Below are 23,133 nucleotides of genomic sequence, written 5' to 3'. Positions count from 1 at the left end.
CTCACTGTGCCTCAGTAAAGTGTTCCTAACAGCGACTGTCACCTGAAGCTGGCTTAGGGACGGGGATAATAGGAAAGGTGGGCTGAAGAGGAATTACTGGGGACCTGCTCCATGTCACCCTGGAGGGCATCTGCCCTGTGCAGGCTATTCCAGCACATTAACTCAAAATTTCCAGCAACACCCTAAGACGGGGAGTATAACTTTGGGGTAATCGAGGTACAGAGAAGAAACTTGCTAAGAGTGATGGTCCTTACTGTGGGGGATCCCTCTACAAAGCCCCGGGAACACACCTCAATGTGCCTTGTCCCCTGCGGCCTGAAAAGCTCTGCCCAGCAGCCTATTCAGCTGAGGTCCAGGTAACTGATCTCCCTACAGCCTGCAAAAGGTGTGAATGTGGGTGAGTGGGGTGAGGCTGGAGGAGGAGGTCTCGAGAAGTCATGCATTTGACCCACCCAAGTTGTCTTGCCTCTCAGCATTTGGAAAGTAGTTGGTGAAGCTGGGGTCCTAGTAAAGGTCTGACTGTGTTACTGTTATTATCATTGCCCGGCTGGGCCTCCAAACAGCATATTTAAGGAGGAAACCAGTAAGGCAGTAACAGCAACAGACCCTCCTGCTGTCCTCCACCTCTGGCCACCCCTGGCAGCCATTGCTCCTCAGGGTGAAAGTGGAACCCTGTTCATGATGACACTGGCATCTAGACTTGTTGCAGCTCTTCAGGGCCAGGCCGAGAAAGACATTCCATTTGGCATCATCATTGAGCCTCTTGGGTGTGGGGATTGTGCAGGCACAGAGCGCTGGAGCTGCAGCCCTGGCCCTCCAGTTCTTATGCTGTCCATAAAGGGAAAGGCATGACAGACAAAGCTCTCCGCTGCTGGGAAGCCAGGCTGTTTAGAAAGCAGTTTCTGAAGCTCAAAGGCAGGGAGCTGACAGTCACAGAGAAATATGGGATAAACATGAGGGCAGAGGAAACAATGTGGTACCAACCAGGCAAAAGACCACAGAGGTTGAGGGTGGAGGCTGCAGGAAATGCTCCGACATGTTGTCCTGGGAGCTGGTAGATGGCTTTGTTTCTTTCTCTAAGCTTTTTGTTGTTCTTCATTTCCTTTCACAATTTTCTTTCCACAGCGACCAGGCTTATGTGTTTATGCCTAGTGGACGAGTTATAAAATCATGGAAAGAATGGGCCCATGAGACAGGTAAGTGAGCAAGGGTCTTGCTGCCAAGCCTGAGTTCAGTCTCTAGGGCCCACGTGATGAAACAGCTTCTGCAAGCTGCCCTCTGATGAAGACAGGACACCAGTCCTCTCCCGTGGCTTGCTTTCCATGTTAGGATCATGGCTCTCTGACTATCCTGAGCAGTGCATCTCAACCTTCCTAACGCTGCGGCCCTTTAATGCAGTCTCCCCATGTTGTGTAACCATAATATTATTTCTTTTTTTTATTTTTATTTTTTTATTAGTTACATTTTATTAACTCTGTATCCCAGCTGTATCCCACTCCTTCATTCCCTCCCAATCCCACCCTCCCTCCCTCATCTCCTTCCTGCCCCTTTCCAAGTCCACTGATGGGGGGGACCTCCTCCCCTTTCATCTGACCCTATTTTATCAGGTATCTTCAGGATTGGCTTCAAAGTCCTCCTCTGTGGCCTAGCAGGACTGCTCCTCCCCTGGGGGGGGTGAAGAGGTCAAAGAGCCTGCCATTGAGTTCCTGTCAGAAATAGTCCTTGTTCCCCTCACTATGGGAAACCAATTGGTTACTGAGCTATCACGGGCTACATCTGAGCAGAGGTTCTAGGTTATATCCATACATGGTCCTTGGTGGAGTGTCAGTCTCAGAAAAGACCCTGTGCCCAGATATATTTGGTCCTTGTGGAGCTCCTGTCCTTTCCACATCATACTAACTCCCCTTCTTTCATATGATTCCCTGCACTCTGCCGAAGGTTTGGTTATGAGTCTTAGTATCTGTTTTGAAACACTGCTAGATAGAGTCTTTCAGATGCCTTCTGGGGTAGACTCCTGTCATACATTCAATGCACATCCCATTTGTCTTTCTAAATGAGGATTGATCATCTTACCCCGTGTCCGCTCATAACATTCTTTCAATGCTACTTTATAACTGTGCTTTTGTTACTGTTATGAACTGTAACGTAAGTATCTAATAGGCAGGATCTCTGAAATGAGACCCACAAAGGGGGTTGGATCCACAGGTGGAGAACCACTGGTCTAGTACCTAGACTAGAGACGATCTTATGGCTATGGGTTAGTCATAAGCAAAGCTTCATGAGGCCCCAAGAACTACCTGCCTGCCTACTACCCCACACCTCTCTCCATCCTAGGGTTCACCTCCTTTACCAAAGTTTTCTTTTAGATAATTTGAAATAGAAATCATTCATAATCCCCTCACTCAAAAGTAACTGCAGCGAGAGAGGACTTTCTTTTTTTGAGTCTCTTTTGTACTGTATTTTTATGACAATGTTCATGCACACGAATGCCACCCACATGATGAAACCTCCCGTCTTTGAGAAACTTTTTAAGCTCTTTGTAGAGGCACACACCTGTAATCTCAGGTAGAGGAAGGGAGATCAGGAGTTCAAGGTCAGCATTTAAAGGCCAGCCTGGGATACATGCAAACATGTCTCAGAGGCCAACCAACTGACCAACAACAACAACAAGGGTAAATGCCTACAGCATAATAAATTGGAACCATCCAAGGCAGAACAGTTTTATTTTTGTTTTTCTTATCTAACACATGAACGTAAGATTGTGTATAAGCGTGACACTATGTATCCTTTGTCTTCTACAAATTTGATATGCTATAATTTTATTATCACATAGTTCAACATCTTTCTAATTTTGGATTTTTCCTTTGACCTGTGAATTTGGAGATTTTCCAGGTTTCTTTTTATTGTTGACTTCCAACTTAATTCCACTGTAGTCACAAAATGTAGAATGAATGACTCCAATCCCTTGCCATAGGTTAAGAGTTTACAATGAGGTCCAGAATATGGCCAGCCTTTTTTTTTTTTTTTTTTTTTTTTTGAGATACAGTTTCTCTGTGTAGCCTTGGCTATCCTGGACTTGCTTTGTAGATGACACTTATCTGGAACTCACCAAGGTCCACCTGCCTCTGCCTCCCAGAGTGCTGGGATTACAGATGTGCACCACCATGCCTGGCTTATGGCCCACTTTTAAACACTCCGTGTTCATTGCAATGCCAGGTCCTGTGCTGTTGTTAGGTACAGCGTGATGACACACAATAAGATACAGTTATTGATTGTTCCCATCTCCGGAAATTCTTACTGGTTTCATGGTCTGTCTTTTCAGCTATTGTATGAAGCATGGCATAGTTCCTGTGCATCCGGATGTGTTGCCTTTTTGTAAATTTTTCCTTTAATGTATTTTCAAACTATAACACTAGATGAATACAAGTGAAAACTCTCCTACCATGCTGAAGTACTGTTGTTCATCACACTGTTAGGAAATTCTTAAATTCTAACTTAATTCTAACATAGCCGTGTCGGCCACAGTGCATCCTTTCTCCTTGGTTGACTAAACTGCCATTTTCTTTAAGATACACCTCTTTGAGTAGCAGGTAGTTTGTTTTTCCTATTGAATCTGCCAAATTATGTCTTATAGTCAGTGTATTTAGACTACTCATACTTGATTTGATACTAGCATCATTTGGGGATATATATAGTAGTTAATTTTGTTTCTTTACCTCTTTTTAAAAAAGATGTTTATTTGTTTGGTTTGAGACAGGGTTTTTTTTTTTGTGTGTGTGTGTGTGTGTGTGTGTGTGTGTGTGTGTAACAGCCCTGTCCTAGAACTCTCTTTGTAGGCCAGGTTGGCCTCAAACTCACAGATATCCACCTGCCTCTGCTTCCTGAGTGCTGTGATAAAAGCCACGATACTCAGCTTATCTGTTTGTTTTTGTTATTATTATTATCATTATTGGTTTTTTGAGACAGGGTAATCTGTGTAATCTTGGCTGCCCTAGAACTCGGAGATCTGCCTGCCTTTGCCTCTTGAGTGCTGGGATTAAAATCATGTGCCACCACCACCCAGCTTAAAAATTTATTTTTATTTCTGATTAACTATAGGTAAGTGTGGGTATGTATACCCGAGCACAGTGCCTAGGAAGGCCAGTCATCTCTACAACCCAGGTCTAGATCTTACATATTTCTTGTTTCTCTGCCTTTTTGTTTTTGTTTTTGTCAGTAAGGACATCTGTTGTCCATTTCCTCCCTCAACTGTCTAGTATTCTTTTCTGCTTTTAATGTCAATCTGTGAGTTTTTGCTATATAATACAAAGCTGTGCTTCTAGTTAGGCATGGCGATGCACGTTTTCATCCTGGCATATGGGAGGCTGAGGCAGAAGGATCTTGAGCTCAAGGTCAGGTTTGGGCACATAGGAAGGCTCTCTCTCAAAATGAAAATAAAACAAACAGAACGCTTCAGGACAATTTCACAGAACATATTTTTAAAATATAGGTTGATAGTATTTAGCAAATCCTGTGTGTGTGGGTGTGTGGGTGTATACTCTTCCCTCATTGTCTGCATAGATCTGTGTCAGGATACTCCAAGTAAAACAAAGTGTTTTACTTGTCCACCAGTGTTCAAATCCCTGATACAAGGCAGAGTGATCATCTTCATATACCTACACACACACACTGAACATGTCAACCATCTGAGGCTATTACGATGCCTAATGCATAGTAAGTGCTATAAAAGTTGGTTTTCAACAATGGAAACATCTACAAATTATTCCATATTTAGTGAGGTGCAATATTTTTATGAATATTCTTGATCCATGGTTGGTTGAATCTAAGGATGTAAAATCCACGAATGTATACATACTATATAAGCACCCAGACACATGCACACTTAGGATACACTCAAGATATACAGTTTCTATGTTGCTAGGAGTCTGCTCAGCTCTTGTTTGCAATCAGTGTCTCCCCAGCTGCCATCTCCTCGTTTCTGCACAGAGCCATACCATATATTCTCTTGTTCTAAACCTGACTTTTCTCAGCCTTTGTATCTGTGACACTCATGTTGTATTTTAATACACTTATGTGTGCTGCTCCTGGTGCTGCATTATGCAGCTGCAGACTGACTCAGTCACTCAGTTCCTCTGGGAACTGCCAACTACTTTCTCACAATCCACAGCCTCGTTGGAATGAAACAAAACCAAAACCCTGTCAGAATTTCGGATTCTCCTCAAAGGGCAGATTTCTAGAAAGGGAAGTTGCTAAAGAGACTTCTAAAGGCCATTGATGCCTAGTGTTGAGATGGTTCGGCCTCAGCAGAAGGAAGGGGGGAAAAGCAAACTCTGGGCCCTTGGCCTGTTACTTGTCTGTGGACTCTCAACAGCTTTGTTAAGTCATCAGATCAGACCACAAGTCCAGAGCGCCTGAGAGCTTCTTTCTCCCCATCAGCTAAAACTAGAGCAGTGCGATATGGCCACACAAATGTTCTCTAATAGATCCCAAAGCCCTCAAAATTCGCTGTTACTAAGATAAAACCTGGTCCTATAAAATGTCCTTAGAAAGCTCCCAGGATTCTGTTAAAGCAGCATCAGAGCACCTGCTTTCGGTTGACTCAAAGCCCACCAGTACTGGAAGCCACATTGCAGGAATCCATTACTAGGTTCCCACTAACTGCGATGACACCTCTCAGGTGTGGATTATGACGGTAACATTGTCTAATAATTTTGCCAAGAGTTGAAGGCTCCAGCACTGACTCAACTTGGCTTGCAAAGTCTGGAAAAATGGGAACACTCTCTTTATAATACATCTTACCAGGGGCACTTGGGAATGTGCTGAAGAAAGCCATCATAGTGACAATGAGGCCCAATGGTGGGATCTTATGGGATGGGCACTGTAGACACTGGACCAAGCCACATGTTACATACAAGGCCAGAAAGGCTCCTTTATTAGGACTGCTTCATGAACAGAAGGAGCTGACAGGGATCAAAGTTGTGATCAGGCTGCCCAATGACAAAGGACAGTAGGTTTCCATTTCAAGTGTACACAGTTGAAAACTCACATTCACTTCCAGCATTTGATAGTCAGAATCTAGATGATCTCTATGTGTGAGACACACCAGACTTCAAAGCCTGAACGTGAAAGATACCTGTGAAAAACACAGATATTCCTTCATATGCATGTGCTGTGTGACACTGTTTTTGAGGAGACATGAACAAACGTTTATTTACCCAAGAAAAGAAACCAATGACAAATCAAAGTATGGATACCGTCAAAATCCAGCTTGATGAACAAATGCGTTTTATTAGGGCTACTTAGAGGAATATGGTGAGAGATTACTTACAGGAGCAGTAATGACTCAGAGCCCACTGTACAGCCGGCAGGCAGCTTAGTAGGTTGGAGAGTGTCCCATCCAAACAACTCAGCTGGTCTGCTTCTTGCGGAGGGCCCAGTTGGTCCCAGTGTCTTCTGGGCAGCTCAGCTTGTCTGATAGTGTCACTCCGCAGTCCTTAAGATTATACACGTTTGGGGAGAGAGAGACCTCGTGTATCTTGTCAGTTTCAGGGACTTCCTGAAGTGCTGAATTGCTTTGCCTGTTGAGTTTAATGAGCTTCCCTGTGGGATGGAATGTTTCACCTCTCCTTGGAACATCTTGTTGTTTACCTCCTTCTATCATCCTGTGTCTTAAAAAGTGTCTCACCAAGATGGAAGGTTTTAATCTCAGAGGAAATAACAATGTTATACTGATGATGTATTAGAGCAATGATTTGCATTTACTTAATTAATTGTAATATCTCATGAAGTCACCTGCTTAGTTTTATGTTCATTAATGTGACTACTAGAAGAATTTAAACTACCAGGGTTGGTGAGATGGCTCAAGGGCTGAAGGTGCTTGCCAGCAATTCTGATGACTGGATTTCAATACCCAACCCCATATGGTAGAAGAAGAGCAGTGAGTGACTCTGGAAAGTTGTCTTCTGCCCCCCATAGATGCTTGTACACAGGAATGTGCATGCACACACACATTGAGTAAATAAATGTGAACAATTGTAAAAACTAGTAAAGTAGAACCATTAGGAGGATTCTATTTTATATAAATAACCCTGTTCTATCATCTTTTAGAAACATTGTAAACACTGTGTTATTTGTGGGTCCTTGAGTTCAGGGGTTCATGACTAGCCTAAGAAACAGAGGTAGTCTTTTAAAAAAATGACCCTGTTCTCTGCTCTTTCTTTGTCTGAGTTACTTCCCCAACATCTACTTAGTATCTTAGTTCAGAAGTCCAAGTTGCAAGCTGGAATGTAAAGACCTGTTTCCACAAGGACTGGGGATTCTCCTAACCTGGAGACAAAACCTGTTCCTCTGAAGATCAGAAAGCCAGAAAGAGCCATGCATGGTGGCACAGGACTGTTAAGTCCCAGGGCTCAGGAAGCTGAGGAAGGAGGCTTGTGAGTTTAGGTCAGCCTGGGTTACAGGGGAGTCCCAGGACAGCCAGAGTCACATTGTAAAAAAAAATTAAAAAGGCACACACACACACACACACACACACACACACACACACACACACACACGTGTCCTCCCACCAACATATTAACATATTCTACCAGCCTTTGCTTCAAAATAAGGTTCCTGGCACTGGGCTTACCGCCTGCATGTTTTAATCTTCATTTTTCTGTGTGCTGTTCTACCTTGCATTCTGCAGCCTGGGGACTTGTTTTCCGGCCTCCTCTACGGCCTTGAATTGTTTCTTTGGTTGTTGCCTTGGGCTCTCTGGACAGCATCTCCCTTCAGCACCCATCCTTAAGGCTCCATATCTGGAGCTGGAAAAACCTCCGCCTACAGAGTGGCCTGGCTCCCTGAAGCCCATGCTATGCAACCTTTGCCATTCCTCCTTATCTCTGCTCCACCCCTCTTCCTTCCCCTCCTCTCCTCTTCTTCAACCCTTCTCTTCCCTTACTCCTCTCCTTTGCCCATCACTTTCTCCCCCCCCCCATGCTTTTAATTTGCACCACAGGACCTACCCTTTGCCAGGTAAGACATCAAGTATGTTTCTGAATCAGGAGACACCTGGCTCTCTGACGCTCTGGTGGCACAGTATGAACTCTCTCTGAGGTATCTCATGGCAGGTTGGCCATCGCTGGCTTCTGTTTACCAGGCAGTTTTGTTTCTTTGTTTCCTCTTTGCCATCCATCCCTCCTTAAATCCCTGCCAATGTGAACTAACTGCCCTCTGGAAATTACAAAAAAGCAGCCTCTTTACCACCTAGCTGTGACAGATGACTTTCCTCAGGTTGTCCAAAATCAGCAGGAAGCTTCCCCCTTTGCTCGTAAACAGTGAAGTGTCTACGGTGGATACTATAGGAACAGTCTGGGAAGCCAGGAGACGATTTTTGTGGGAATCCCAGGCACAGGAAAGAGAGGCAGGGAGTTAACAGTCCCCACCTCCACCTCAGTGATAAGAGCAAGGTCGCTAGGAATGAAAGAAGTTGCTTAACCTCCTTTCGCAGCCTTTTAAAACATGCTGACTCACCAAGAGAGAAAGAATGGTTTTTCCCTGTTCTCTCAGGCTTGTGATTATTTTGAAGAGAAAGTTTCCATTCTGGGCTTCAGCTTCACCCTCTCTTACAGGTTCCCGGAGAGCCCAGCCTCAAGCTCTCACAGGTTCCCAGAGAGCCCAGCCTCATACCCTTAAAGCTGACAAGCTGCTGCTGCAGCTCTTGTCTCCTACTTCCTTTCCTTTGATTTATTTATTTAGCTAGTCAGTTATGGTTAGAAATTTTAAATTTTATTTATTTATTTTTTGCTGTCACAATATATAATTTTAGTCTCTTTTTTTAATTTTTGAGGATAAATAAAACAAATTCTGGGAGATATGGGTGAAACCTGGCTCATCAGACAGCAACGGATCACCAGGCTGTAAACTACATTCATTCCCAGCATTCCTAGAGGAGGACAGTTCAACACCTCTTTCTTTCTTTTCTTTTTATTTCGTGCCCCCCTTTTTTGTTTGTGTTTTGGTTGCTTTTTTAAATTAATTAATTCATTTTTTGAGACAGGGTTTTTCTGTCCTGGAACTCGCTCTGTAGACCAGGCTAGCCTAAACTCACAGATATCCACCTGCCCTTGCCCCTGCCCCCGCCCCCGCCCCTACCCCTGCCCCTTCCCCTGCCTCTTAAGTGCTGGTATCAAAGGTGTGCACCACCACCAGCCAGCTACCTCTTTCCTTTGAAGAATGCCTATGAGTTTAACTTTTGGTTTCTATCGTGCCTGTTTGCACAACCACTTTTTGCCCTCTACATCCTTGTTGGCTTTGCAGATTCCAAAAAGAGAGTGAAGGTCAAAGGGGAAAAGTCTGTGATAGAGTATTTTATCTTCCTCCAAAGGATGATGCCACAGATTCAGTTTGATTAGCCATTTAAATTTGGTGTTATCACCTTGATGCCTTTTGGGAGTCACCAAAGTCATGGGTCCCAGTGACCACTCTTCTTCCCTCTCTCCCACTCTCTCTTCCCTGGTCTCCATGAGGAGACTGGGCTGCTCTGCTGTGCCATGCCTTCCCTATTGTGGAGGACTGAAACACGGAGGCAGAATAAATCTTTCCTCCCTGATGCTGTTCTCTTGCCGCAGTGACAGTAAGGCCGACGAACGCATTGAGAGGCGCAGAATATCACCACAGCAGTGAATTATGATTGCTGATGTTCAGCCCCTCCCTGATCAGATTCTTAGGCATGATTCCCTCCCATTGGAGGTAGAAAAATACAAAGAACAACGGGAGGCGGGAGAGGGAGAATCCTTCATTAAAGTGTGCTTTGCTGACAATGGCCTTTATCTCTTCAGGGTCAACAATGAAAGGCAGGATCCAGGCCGGCGGCCCTGAATCCTGATTGCCTCTCTGCTAGCGAGACACATGTGGTCAAAGATGAATCTGAGAAAAGTAGCTGCTGCCTACTTGAACTATGGAAAAGCAGCGTCACCATGAGATGGAAGCCACCCCATCGGGTCGTCACTCCCACATTAAGCTGTTGAAGATCAACAGGGAACACCTGGTCACCAACATCCGTAACACTCAGTGTCTGCTGGACAACTTGCTGAAGAATGGCTACTTCTCGGCTGAAGATGCAGAGATCGTGTGTGCTTGTCCTACCCAGCCTGACAAGGTGTGGGGAGGGACAGTGCTGACAGTTGCTGACCTGGGTTTCAGGCACCCGTTCCCCACTCCTGATCCAGGCAAAGTACTGGGGTCTTTTGTTGTTTTGGTCTCACCGCAGCTTCTGTGGCACAGGGAGTATTTGTTACAGATGTGTACTCATGTTGGGGTCTTGGGAGAACATAAATGCCCAGATTTGAGCTTCCTGCCCAAACAGTTTCCTTCTGTGGGAGGCTGGAGCAAGCCCTTCTACTCTAGCTCTCCTTGCTGTGTATCTCGATCCCTCGGCAACTTTGCTTGGGCTTTAGATGAGTAGGTGAGAAAGTGCCTCAACACCCCAAGGACACAGAGGCAAAGGCTCAGGGTAGCCACCCACAAAGCCAGATTTAGAAGTGATTGTCTCTCAGCGTGGGGCCCCATTGAATACTTTCCCACGCTAGGAAGTAGGAAGTAGAACAACTCTTAGTTCCCCAAACTTGGGGGTATCATTTGAAAAATAAAACAGAGGACTGGAAGTCTCTGGATAGAGAAATGAAGAACTTATTTGAGATGAGGCATGAAGGGGCTAAGAGATACCCAAAGAGCTACCATTATGCTGTGGGCTCCCCTCTTGATCCCCCACTTTTTTTTTTCTTGAGATAGAGTTCCCCTCTATCGTCTGGGTTGAGTTGAGATTCTGATCCTCCTGTCTCAGTCTCCCAACTGCTAGGATTAAAGGTGTGTGCCACTATGGACAGCTCTTAACTGGTTTTGCCTGTGTTTTAAATAAAAAGGCCATTTTGAACATGTGATTGGATGGGAGTCTATTACCCTTTTGCAGGGTAATCCAACTACACTACTTCCTTGTGTTGCTGGGGTGACTAAATCCTTAGCACACTTGTCCTATCTGTTTTTAGGCTTACAGATGCTTCCTGGTTTCTTATCACCATGGGGATGACTTTTTGCTAGAGGTCCCATTTTGCAGATTCTGTGTTAACTCTTACTGGGTATACTGATGGCTAGGCTACTGCTACTGTACTAGCAGCTGGGTGCACCCTGTATCCTTTTGACAGGAAGGTGTCCTTCACAACAGCATGCTCTTAACATTTTTGCCATCTGTAGGTCCGAAAAATCCTTGACCTGGTGCAGAGCAAAGGCGAGGAGGTATCTGAGTTCTTCCTCTACGTGCTACAGCAACTCGAGGACGCTTATGTGGACCTCAGGCTGTGGCTGTCAGAGATCGGCTTCTCTCCTTCCCAGCTCATCCGGAGCAAAACTATCATCAATACTGACCCAGGTAGGAGTTCACCCCAGCGGGACTGTAGGCATAAGTATAAGGCAAGACACTGGGATCTGAAAATGCTGTAATACTGTGGCCTCAGTGGACATACAAGTGTAGCCGGAAAGGCCAAACCTGGTGAGGATAGAATCTACCTCACTGAGTAAACCCCACGGTTCCTCCATTTTGGAAGGAAGGGATGGTTCCTGGCACCAGGGTGCAGCCTCCATGGTTACAACTGAACTGAGCACATGGAGCTTGTCCTTTTGCTTGCTTTGGCTCTGGGAATGGAACCCTGGGCCTTGGGCATGTTAGGCCAGCTTTACACCCTCAGCCCTTTCCTCTGCTTTATTTAGGCACCCCAGGAACTAGAAATGGCCTTTGTTTGGCATGCTTGCTCACTGTCTTCTCTGGCATGAAGATAGCACAGTTTTGACACTTTTCTAAATTTCTTTTTCTTTTTAAATCTTGTTCTAGGAGGGCTAAGATGCCACTTGGTAGGAATGTATTCACCTAGCATGCATAGGCTCTGAGCTCAACCTCCAATACACAAATAACAAAGAAAAATACCTTTCCAGAAAACAAAACTGCCAGGTTTGATGCTAGGTAAAGTTCTTTGGTCAGTCAGCAGCTAGTCCTTATTTCCAAAGTGCTGCAGCCTTCATTCGTCAACTGCTTCGCTCTGTACTTTCTATGTCACCACGCCCAGCACTGGGGCACTTTGCTGGATATTGAGAATGCAGTAATGACTGGGCATAGAATGTGCTGTCTTGTAGGAGTTCAGGGTCTGTGGCAAGGTGAGCAGGGCAGCACAAGGTGTAACTGATGAGGGCCGAGTCTGCTCCAGGGGAGAGTTGGCTGTTCTCACTTGCTCTACTTTGTGACAGCCATTGATAGCATACCCACAACAAGGGCCCCACACTCCAAGTTTTAGACTCCCGTTGAACCTGGTATTGTAGTCACGTTAGAACTCTGGGACAAAATGTCTCAGAGAAGCAACTTAAAGAAGAAAAGCTTTGTTCTTGTGTCTCAGTCCATGGTTGGTTGGCCCCTTTGCTATGTGCCTGAGTGGGGCTGAAACATTCTGGTGGAAGAGAGCTGCTTTTAGCCACCAACAGTGACAGACAGCAAAGAGCCAGGGTCGAGTTACAGTGTTAAAGGGCATGCCACTGTGACCTGCCTCTTCCCGCTACGTCCCCCCCCCCATCTCCTAGTTTCTGCCACTTCATAATCAATTCCATCTGATTATGAAACTATCAGTGGATCCATCTTGGTAAGGTCAGAGCCAGCAAGATCCCATCATCTACCCAAACCCTGCTGACTAGCCCTGTTATTGGCCTTCATGGGACATACCAGACTTAAGACATTACACTTGCGAACAGAAAGAACCTTCCCAGGGAGTGAATGTTTGGAAAGAAGTAAGGCGCGAGCCGGCAGTGCCAAGGCTGTTTGCTCCTGTAGCCTGAGCTGTCAGCTGTCCTTAGCCAACCTCTTGCTGATACTATTTCTTCCTGCCTGTGCTCATTTCCTTCCTCTGTGTGTGTGTTGGGGAGGGGGTGCTGGGGGATATATATATTCCCGTGGTCAGTAGTCTTTCAAAAGACTTCTTAGTTGATTCTTTCAGCCATGACTTGTTTAGAGAGTAATTCACTCTACAAGACACCACACATACATGACAGATCCATGCCGTAGGGTTTCACGTCTATGAAATGTCCAGAAAAAATGTATTTATAAAAAAAGGAAGGCCACCAGCAGTTGTCAGTGTCCAGAAGAGAGGGTGGCCACAAATCAGCCCCCAAAAATTTGGGAGGATAATGGAGGTTTCTACAATGAATTATAGTATTCTACATACTATAGCATTGTTGGCTTTTATAAATTTACTAAAAATTAATTGACTAGTATATAATGCAGTTAGTAAAATTTAGCAATATAAGTTATTATGAGTTAGGCCCAAGTAAACTATAAATAAATGTACAATTAACTTTAAACTTCTTTTTTAGTGGGGGTCTGTGTTTTGGGGCAGAACCTACCTATATAAGCCCAGGCTGGCCTTGAACTCCTGATTCTCCTGCCTCAGCCTCCCAAGTACAGAGACTACAAAGGTATATGCCACTGTATCTGTCCCTCTACAAACTGTGAACACTCCATTGGACTCAGTTCATGGGATGAATTCAGGACCGTACCTATGGGTACCTGATTTTTGCTAACTGAATAATTTAAATTTAAAAAAGCATTTCAAACAAGCACGTAGAACACTCTCATGTTTGGTGTAAGTCCCCTCCTTTGTCATTCAGGTTTAATGGAAAGTGGAGCTCCTGAGAGCAGGTTACAGTGTCTTTGTGTCTTTACTCCTTGGGGCAGCTTGGGGCTCACCCTTGGAGCTTACACTGAGCGTCTGTGACCCTGTGACACTGCTTTAGCTCAGCATACTTGGTTGTGATGTTTGAGGCTAGGCACAGCTTTGTAAATCAGATTAATGTCCAGCCTTGTATTTTATAACCAAAAGGTTTGGCATAGTTACCTCACACCCTTATTCAAGAATAGTATTACAATCGAAGAAAGGCTGGAGTAATTTCCCCCCCATAGAAGACTTTCAGTGGGGACTGACTCTGCTATTAAAACAGGACTGGGGACTGGGGTGGACCCGCAGAGCCGGCTGGCCTGGCCCTCAATTGTGAGTGGCTTCTGTCTCTAGAGTTCAATGACAGCATTGTGCAGAGGATCAAGGGAGGATTGTCTCAGGCACTTGATCTGTAGCCCTCCAGCTGGCTAAACCTGCAGGCTAGCAGAGGGAGGGAAGGCTGGATCCCCCAGTTCTGGGACACTGTCTGTTTTGAGGCCCTGTGGGCTCCTGTTAAAGGAGTAAATGACTTGGCTCAGAGTCCACTGTGGGTTTGTTTGCTTGTGTTTGCTCTCCGTGCTGAGACACCCTGTTTAACGCATATCTCCCCCGACCCCTCACCTGGCTGCTGGGAAACACTTCTTCCTGCTCCAGTAAGCCGGTATACCCAGCAGCTTCGACACCAGCTGGGCCGAGACTCCAAGTTCATGCTGTGCTACGCCCAGAAGGAGGACCTGCTGCTGGAGGAGACCTACATGGACACGCTCATGGAGCTGGTAGGCTTCAACAATGAAAACCTGGGCAGCTTGGGAGGCCTGGACTGCCTGCTGGATCATAGCACCGGTGTCCTCAACGAGCATGGCGAGACTGTCTTCGTGTTTGGGGACGCCGGAGTGGGCAAGTCAATGCTGCTGCAGCGGCTGCAGAGCCTCTGGGCGTCCGGGAGGCTGGCCTCGGCAGCCAAGTTCTTCTTCCACTTCCGCTGCCGCATGTTCAGCTGCTTCAAGGAGAGCGACACGCTGTGTCTGCAGGACCTGCTCTTCAAACACTTCTGCTACCCGGAGCAGGACCCCGAGGAGGTGTTCTCCTTCCTGCTGCGCTTTCCCGACACGGCTCTCTTCACTTTCGACGGCCTGGATGAGCTGCACTCGGACTTCGACCTGAGCCGCGTGCCGGACACCTGCTGCCCCTGGGAGCCAGCGCACCCTCTGGTCCTGCTGGCCAACCTCCTAAGTGGCAGGCTGCTCAAGGGTGCCGGCAAGCTGCTCACCGCTCGCACGGGTGTGGAGGTCCCCCGCCAGCTCCTTCGCAAAAAGGTGCTGCTCAGGGGCTTCTCCCCGGGCCATCTGCGTGCCTATGCCCGCCGGATGTTCCCCGAGCGCACGGCGCAGGATCACCTGCTGCAGCAGCTGGATGCCAACCCCAACCTCTGCAGCCTGTGCGGCGTGCCGCTCTTTTGCTGGATCATCTTCCGCTGCTTCCAGCACTTCCACACGGCCTTCGAGGGCTCCTCGCAGCTGCCGGACTGCGCGGTGACCCTGACCGACGTCTTCCTGCTCGTCACAGAGGTGCATCTGAACAGAACGCAGCCCATCAGCCTAATGCAGCGCAACACGCGCAGCCCGGCGGAGACCCTGCGTGCAGGCTGGCGCACGCTGCAGGCGCTGGGCGAGGTGGCGTACCGAGGCACAGACAGGAGCCTCTTTGTGTTTGACCAGGAGGAGGTGCAGGCGTCAAAGTTGGAGGAAGGAGATCTGCAGCTGGGCTTCCTGCGGGCTTTGCCCGACGTGGGCCCTGAGCAGACTCAGCAGTCCTATGAATTTTTCCACCTCACGCTCCAGGCCTTCTTCACCGCCTTCTTTTTGGTGGCGGATGACAAAGTGGGGACCAGGGAGTTGCTAAGGTTCTTTCGAGAGTGGACAGCTCCTGGGGAGACAACAAGCAGGTCCTGCTATCCTTCCTTCTTCTCCCTTCAGTGCCTAGGAGGCGGTAGCCGGTTGGGCCCCGATCCTTTCAGGAACAAAGACCACTTCCAGTTCACCAACCTCTTTCTGTGTGGGCTGCTGGCCAAGGCCCGGCAGAAACTCCTTGGGCAGTTGGTGCCCAAGGCTACCCTAAAGAGGAAGCGCAAGGCCCTGTGGGCTCACCTGTTCGCCAGCCTGCGCTCCTACTTGAAGAGCCTACCCCGGGTCCAGTCTGGAGGCTTTAGCCAGGTGCATGCCATGCCCACATTCCTGTGGATGCTGCGCTGCATCTATGAGACACAGAGCCAGAAGGTGGGGCGCCTGGCCGCCCGGGGCATCAGCGCTGACTACCTGAAGCTGGCCTTCTGCAACGCTTGCTCCGCGGACTGCAGCGCCCTGTCCTTCGTCCTGCATCACTTCCACAGGCAGCTGGCCCTAGACCTGGACAACAACAACCTCAACGACTACGGAGTGCAGGAGCTGCAGCCTTGCTTCAGCCGCCTCACGGTCATCAGGTGAGGATGAAGGCATGGGTGATGGGTGAGGAGAACAGACAGCCTTGGGGCCCCAGGCCTAGTAACATGGCTCAGGATTCTTGGTCTTTCCATGACACAGGGACTCAACCCTCCTGTCTGGGGATGGGGGTCGGGCAAAGAGGCCAGTGAGTCAGGTGACCAGTTCAGTTCTAGCTGGGCATCCTACAACTAACTGTAATGGCAGGAAGCCTCAAGACAGAAAGTTGCTATTGTCCTAGCATGGCTAAGCCTATGCATATAGTGAAAGTGGGTGGAGTGCATTATTCTTGTAACCGGCTTAATGCTCTTTCCCCTGAAGGGAAAATTCTGGAATTTTGGTTTCTTTAAATAAAGAAAACACAGAAATATAAATTATAAGAATATGTTTTCGTTTTAATCCCAGGTATGGGGATACAGGGCTGCTTCAGACTATCTGCAGCACCTGCCCATGATTTGCCTCTTGTACTAGGAGAGGTATGGTGCTTCCAGCTGCAGATAGTTTCTGTGATTGTGTAACATTTGGGGTTCAAGATACTTTTCAGAGGGTATCTAAATGCTCGGGCCCAAGAGGCGGAGGAGTTGGTGCTTGTGGGTGGTTCAGGGGAGTTGTTCCCAGTTTGTTAGTCGTGCCCAAAGAAGAAACAAGAAGAAAGAAATTAGAGTCAGAGCTCTTTATATCTCTCCTCTCTATCCTTCTTTCTCTCCTATCTGGTGATAGGGGGTGGAATGGGGAAGGGTATAAAGAGTAGGAAAAAGAAGAACCCACGAAGTGGCAAAGACCAGCGACATTCTCTGTAGGGCAGGGTTGCTAGCTATTTAGAACACTATTGCAAATAGGAAGCAGAGACACAGAGAAGTTAATGAATTCCTCCAGGCCCCACAGCTCAGATGTCCAGAAGGGGAAGACCTGCCCTTGAAGACTAACCTGAGGCTCAGAAATAGAAGAGACTCTCAGCCCTCTAGTGTCTGGTGTTGCTCTGGGGAAAGCAGACTGAACTCATCAGCCTTGCTTCTCAAGAAAAGGGCAGCAGCATGCTATTGCCTTGAGGTGGTTTTCCTGTTTGAGAGCAGAAAGGAGAGGCACGCAGCTTCTCCTGTTCAAATTTCCTGTGTGAAACAAACCTTGTCAGTTTCTGCAGGGACTTAAGTCTGCCTCAGCTTGGCTCAAGCAAGTTCTGCAGAACAGTGGGAATTTGGAGCTCATTCTCAGACCTGGGAACCAGAGTGAAAATTGTTTGGGGACCTGGGGTATACAGAGCTGAAGACAGCAGCTAGAACCAAAAGCAGCGGCTGCCCTCTGTGCTGTAAGTCAGCCACTCCCCTTGGCCATCTCTACTTGGCACTGCTCAGTGCCCATTATGTAAGAAAGAGCTCAGCAAGAAAGAGGCGGAGTTGGTGCTTGCTGGTGGTTCGGGGGAGTTGGTTGCATTTTGTTAGTAGTCGTGCCCAAAGAAGAAACAAGAAGAAGGAAATTAGATTCAGAGATCTCTATATCTCTCTTCTCTATCCTTCTTTCTCTCCTATCTAATGGGGTGGAATAGGGAACGGTATGAAGAGTAGGAAAAAGAACCCACAAAGTTCTCCACACCAGCAAAAGAAAAAATGTTATAGGAAAGTAGGGCTTACGGTCCACCATACGGAAGAAATTTGAGTTCCCTGAGGACATCAGCTAGGAGTAACTGCAGTAAAGAGTTTGAGAAAGCATCAAATCTTGGTGGCTTACAAATGTTATCTCTCTCTGGAGCAAAGTCTAGGAGTATGCAATTAAAGGCTGACATGTTGTCTGTCTGACCAGAACCCAGACTCTCTTTTGTCTTACCACCTGGCTTCTACATCCTCACCCAAGATGGATGCCCAAGATGGTAGCTCCAGCCAACTACTTAGTATTGTAGTCAGAAGGAATCACAAGAAGGGCATGTCCTATTTTAATTTTTTTCTTTAATATTGGGGTTTGAATTGGAGGCATCATACATGCCACACAAGTACTCTACCATTGAGCCACACCCCTAACAGTTTAAAAAAGCAATTGCCAGTGATACTGAAGAGACTCTAGCCAGCCCATGCATGGCCAGCTAGCACGGCTCTGGCAGGCCTTGCCCTTCTTAGATTACATTGTTAAAGTTAGCTACCAAGGTCAATTCCCTTCTTTGGCCACTTTATCCCTCTGAGGCTGACTGCCAAGGTCCAGCTATCAAAGTATTGAACCTCAGCAATGAAAAGCCCCCCTTGGCTCACTTAATTAACAAGCTCAATTACAATTAAACATCTCATCCTAGCACAGGGTTTCCCCGTTTACCTTTATAAACCTCAGTTTTCCTGTGTGCTATGTCTGTTTTTCTATCCGGAAGCAGTTCTTTGTCCCCACCAGGACACATAATCCTGCCCCCTCTCCCTTGTTCCCTTCCCCTTCTCCCTTGTCCTGTCTCCTGTCTTTGTCTCTTATTCCCTGCCCCCTGTCCCTCTAGGGCAAATAGATCTCTTTTGTGCTGAGAACTTGGTCTTGGGGGTCCTGAGCTGATACCGTTCCTTACAGACACAACTTCATAGAGTTCTTTGGGTGGGACATAATTGTATGTGCCAAGCTGAGAAAAGGAGAGGAAGGCACACAGGGATTGTATTGCTAAGAACACATAGATACTGGAAGCACCTGCTATGTTGGGATCAAATGAAAAAAAAAAAAAAGGAAGACATGGTTGCTCCTAGGTATGGTGGAGGAGGTTTATTGTAGATAAAAGGAAGAGCATAGCCAGAGGCAGAGACATCTGAGAGGGTCCAGAGTAGACATGACCAGACTGAGTGGGGCCATGTGAGGAAAGGGGGTAGAGAGATCTAGGAGACCAAGAGGCTAAAAGGGCAAAAAGCATTAAAGAGAGAGAGAGAGAGAGAGAGAGAGAGAGAGAAGAAAGAGAGAGAGAGAGAAAGAAAGAAAGAAAGAAAGAAAGAAAGAAAGAAAGAAAGAGAGAGGAAAGTGTGGCCAATGGCTGGGTTATATACAGAAGAGCAGCTAGTGAAAGGGCAGCCCAACCCCTGGACTGGAGAGTTCAGGGCAGGGGCAGGGTAGGCAAGGAGGACCCTGTATCAGGTAGGGACTGAGGGATTCTGGGAGAACCTGGAGGCCATCTTGACCTAGCAGGGGCTGCTTGTTCAGTGAGTGCCTTGTACTTTCGTTGAGACCAATACTGGAGAAGGAAGGGGTGGGATGGGTCTTGGGAGGCTGCCCTTACCTTTTTGATGTGGCTTAATAATAAAGCTTTTCCTGTTCACTTTTTATTTGTCGTAGTTGTCAGCTTTGGGGTCAAACTCAGCCGTGGCTTGGGCTAGTGAATAAAGATTTATTGGAGTGCAGCCATGGATTTTTGTTAACTTCTCAGTTGTTTCACACTGTGGGGTTGAGCAGTTATGCTTGGGCTGGCAGAGCCCAAGTATTCAGCATTTGCCAGTTGGTCTTCATGTAGAAATTCTGCTGCCCTTTATCCTGTCCCCTCATGGGGAGGGACTCCTGCTCTCACCTTGTCTCCTAGCTGCTTTCTTTCTTCAAGGTCAGGGTAGCTCAATACAGAGAATGTGTGAGTGGGTGGGAGTGGGGAGAGAAAGAGAAGTAGGGGAAAGGGGGGAGAGAAGGCCATTGGTAGCACAGAGGCACACTTGCCTAGCATGCTGCAAACCCTGAGTTCTACTCCTTTAATGAATAATGACCAATAAATACGTACACATGTGCATATTTTAGTCATGAGAAACTATTCTGTGGGTTCAGAGATTTTTTTCTAGAGAAATTGCAGCCTGTGGCTGGCCTTTGACATATAAGGAACCAGTCTCAGGGGCCCTGTTTTCCTTTTTCCTGTGGCCCTGTGCCCAGCCTGGTCTGCACAGGCAGCATTTGCTTGAGAGGGAGCTGGGGAGAATTGCTGCCAAGACACACCCTTTCCGAGAAAGCTATGGGTTTCCCATAGCTATGAGATTTCCCATCCAGAGCTGCTTCAAATTAGCCATTTCCCCAGGGCAGCAGAATGCCAGGCCTCCTCCAGCCTCGGAGTGGGTCAGTTCTAGTGGGGACTCTTCTGTCTTGTGTTTTGCATGTTATCTCATGTCCTGACTCCACTCCTAAAATACAAGGGTACCCCCAGTGGCAGTGATCCTAAAAGTAGCCCTCCCATTTCTGACTTCATGACCCTCATGGTCCACAGAGGAATGGAGAAGCCACACCCAAATGCAGGATGTTGGAGGTTGCTGGCCAAATGCCCTTCGTAGTCTCAGTGATCCTTCTGCTTACAGCCTGGGCTGCTGCCTTGGTGCTGGCCCTGGACTATTGACATGCTTGGGCTGAGTACTCCCTTGGAAGTTCCACCTTCATGACCCACAGTTATCTTTGCTGTTGTGTTTTAGACTCAGCGTTAACCAGATCACTGACACAGGGGTGAAGGTGCTGTGTGAGGAACTGACCAAGTACAAAATCATAACATTCCTGGGGTAAGTCTTGCTTGAGGATGCCGGGCCTGCTACCTTGTCCTAGTTCTGAGCAGGAGAAAATTAACAGCCATGTGGTCTATAGCCAGTGCTTGCATCCTCCAACCTTAGCCTGGCCTGGGCTGGGGTTACAGGCATGAAACACCTCCCATGGCTCTGGGTTCTGCTCTAGGCTCAACCAGTATCTCAGCAGTATCCGAACTAAACACAAACACTTGTGGAGCCCCAGCTACCTTACCTGAAAAGTTAAGACCCAATGCAGGCAAGCTATTTTGGAGGCTATGAAGGGAAAACATGTGGGGATAAGTTCTGTAGATGTTAAAATACCTGTTTATGCATTAGACTTGACTACTTTGGGTCTATTCCTAGGTCCAAGTCGGGAGCATATATGTTGAACAGTAGTGGCACAATCAGAGGGGTCCTAGGTAGTACCCCCTTCAAATGCCTCAAGAGTGCTGCAGAAAAATAAGTGAATACTCAAACCAAGTACGGTTAAGTAAAGACACTCATAGGTCCAAGTCAGTTGCTGAATCAGTTACAAAGAGCTTTGAGTTTTGGAGTTTGAGGTGAGGGCCTATGAGCCCATGGCTGCTGCTGTTCCTGTCACTGGAGCAGTTGCAGAAGACCGCTGGATCTCAGTTGTGCCCACTGGAGTGTGAGGACACATATTCCAAAGGCCCCATGCTCCCCTCTGTTATATATGATGGGTGACAGTGGGGAGGAGCCTTGCTGCTTTTCTGGTCTTATTTTTCAATCAGAATGGAATGGGAAAAATGGTTTAAAAAAAAAAGACACAGGACTTTACTCTCCAGAAAACCTAAATCCCTGTTGCCTGCACTTACTGCATTGTGCGACAGGGCTCTGCATGATGGCATGTTCTCCCTGTGACCATGGGGTGGAGAGGTGAATGGATTCAGCACAGAGGGGAAGGAACGAGCTAGTTTTGGAGCCAGGTGGAAGCTCAACCCAGACAGTGGAAATCAGTAGGCAGCATGTCCTCGCTCTAGAAGGAGGCAGTAAGTGACACCAGCACTTACAAAGGCCCCTGTCTGTGCTTTCTCTCCAAGTTTGTACAACAACCAGATCACTGATATTGGAGCCAGGTATGTGGCCCAAATCCTGGATGAATGCAGAGGCCTCACGCACCTCAAGTAAGTGGGGAAGGGGCATGGACTCCTTAGGAGTTGCTTTTCTCTACAAAGACCTGGATCACCTTTTCTATTACTAGAAGAGCCAGTGTCATCTTAAAGAGGTCTCACCCAAAAGCCTGTGCCAGCCCCATGGCCATACTAGCCCAACTGGCCAGGTGTGCTCACCCTGTGGAAGAATTATGACTCAGTGTAGGGCCTGGATTGTGGAAGGGCTACCTGTTGGTGGTAGCAGAGAATTAATAACAACCACTGGCTGGAGAGAAGAGGTTTATCTATTGCCCCTTACAGATGCCAGAGAAAAATCCTCCTCTCGCAGAAAGCTTGATCCTTGGCAGCATGGTAGCTATACCCTTTCAGGCTGACCATCATTCAGTTCTCCCGTAATGGGAACACCTTGATCATCAACAATGAGTATGGGCATCCTCCAGCATTCAGAAGTGAGTGATGGTCCTGGGGTCACTTAGAGAAACCCAGGAAAGGCACCAGTGGTTGACCACCAGGAGAAATCATCGGCTATTTCCTAGAGAGATAGCTGACTCCCTGGTCCCAGGCTATGGCTCCCTCCCCCAAGAGAAGGCCCTAGGAATGGATATATGTGTGCCAGGAGCAAGATCACACCAGCAAGAAGGCCTGGGAGGACCTGGCACTGGGAAGAAGGGTGGCTTATTGCGGAGTCCTTATTCAGAGGCTAACCACACAGGCTTCTCTCTGCAGACTGGGGAAAAACAGAATAACAAGTGAAGGTGGCAAGTGTGTAGCTCTGGCTGTGAAAAACAGCACCTCCATCGTTGACGTTGGGTGAGTAGAAGGGACCTCCCCGCCACACACACATGAGTATACACAGCCTGTTGTCTGTGCGGGCACTGGCTGCTCGTCTGGATGTCAGTGGGCCAGAAGGACCCCGGGGCCAGCAGCACCAGCGCGCTGGTGGCTTCTGTATGAAAAATGGGTGGGAAGTCCCAGAGGCAGTGACAGGTGGGACTGCACGAACTTTTGATTTACTTATTTAAAATCAGTGTCTTTGTGGCTGGGACTGGAGGAAGCCATTCTAGCTCTGCATGTTCACCACTGCCAATGGCTGGTCTTGGTTTTAAGAGTTTACTCTTCTCTGAGTAGCTTTTCTTTTCCATATTCAAAATTGTGGAAAAATGCATGCAATGTAAAGTCAACCACCTTCAGCATGTTTAATTATACAGTTCAGTGATATAAATTTATTCATGTAAGATAGCCATCCTCTCCAAGGTGCTTCTTGGCTCAGAAGCCACCATGATGTCCTTTTCTAGCTATCCAAATCCAGAGTATATCACAG

At 47.3% G+C, this 23,133-nt stretch overlaps 1 protein-coding gene across 2 annotated transcripts in view; it reads left to right on the top strand.

The window, feature by feature from the left end:
• The window catches only part of Nod1 (nucleotide binding oligomerization domain containing 1), a 50,853-nt gene that overhangs the window by 12,929 nt on the left and 14,791 nt on the right, over positions 1-23,133 (top strand). The window contains exons 2-8 of one of the 2 annotated variants that reach the window (XM_055611871.1): positions 1,126-1,196; positions 9,822-10,141; positions 11,233-11,407; positions 14,385-16,209; positions 20,593-20,676; positions 21,741-21,824; positions 22,539-22,622. In XM_055611871.1, coding sequence (XP_055467846.1) covers positions 9,941-10,141; positions 11,233-11,407; positions 14,385-16,209; positions 20,593-20,676; positions 21,741-21,824; positions 22,539-22,622 — 2,453 coding nt within the window. In that variant the 5' untranslated portion in view covers positions 1,126-1,196; positions 9,822-9,940. The remainder of the gene's footprint in view (positions 1-1,125; positions 1,197-9,821; positions 10,142-11,232; positions 11,408-14,384; positions 16,210-20,592; positions 20,677-21,740; positions 21,825-22,538; positions 22,623-23,133) is intronic. The other variant, XM_055611872.1, reaches the window with a different exon arrangement.

The sequence above is a fragment of the Psammomys obesus genome, unplaced genomic scaffold (genome assembly GCF_907164565.1).
Source record: "Psammomys obesus unplaced genomic scaffold, mPsaObe1.curated_primary_1811, whole genome shotgun sequence".
Taxonomy (NCBI): Eukaryota; Metazoa; Chordata; class Mammalia; order Rodentia; family Muridae; genus Psammomys; species Psammomys obesus.
The sequence above is the reverse complement of the archived record's forward strand: the minus strand, read 5'-3'. Positions and strand labels throughout refer to the sequence as shown.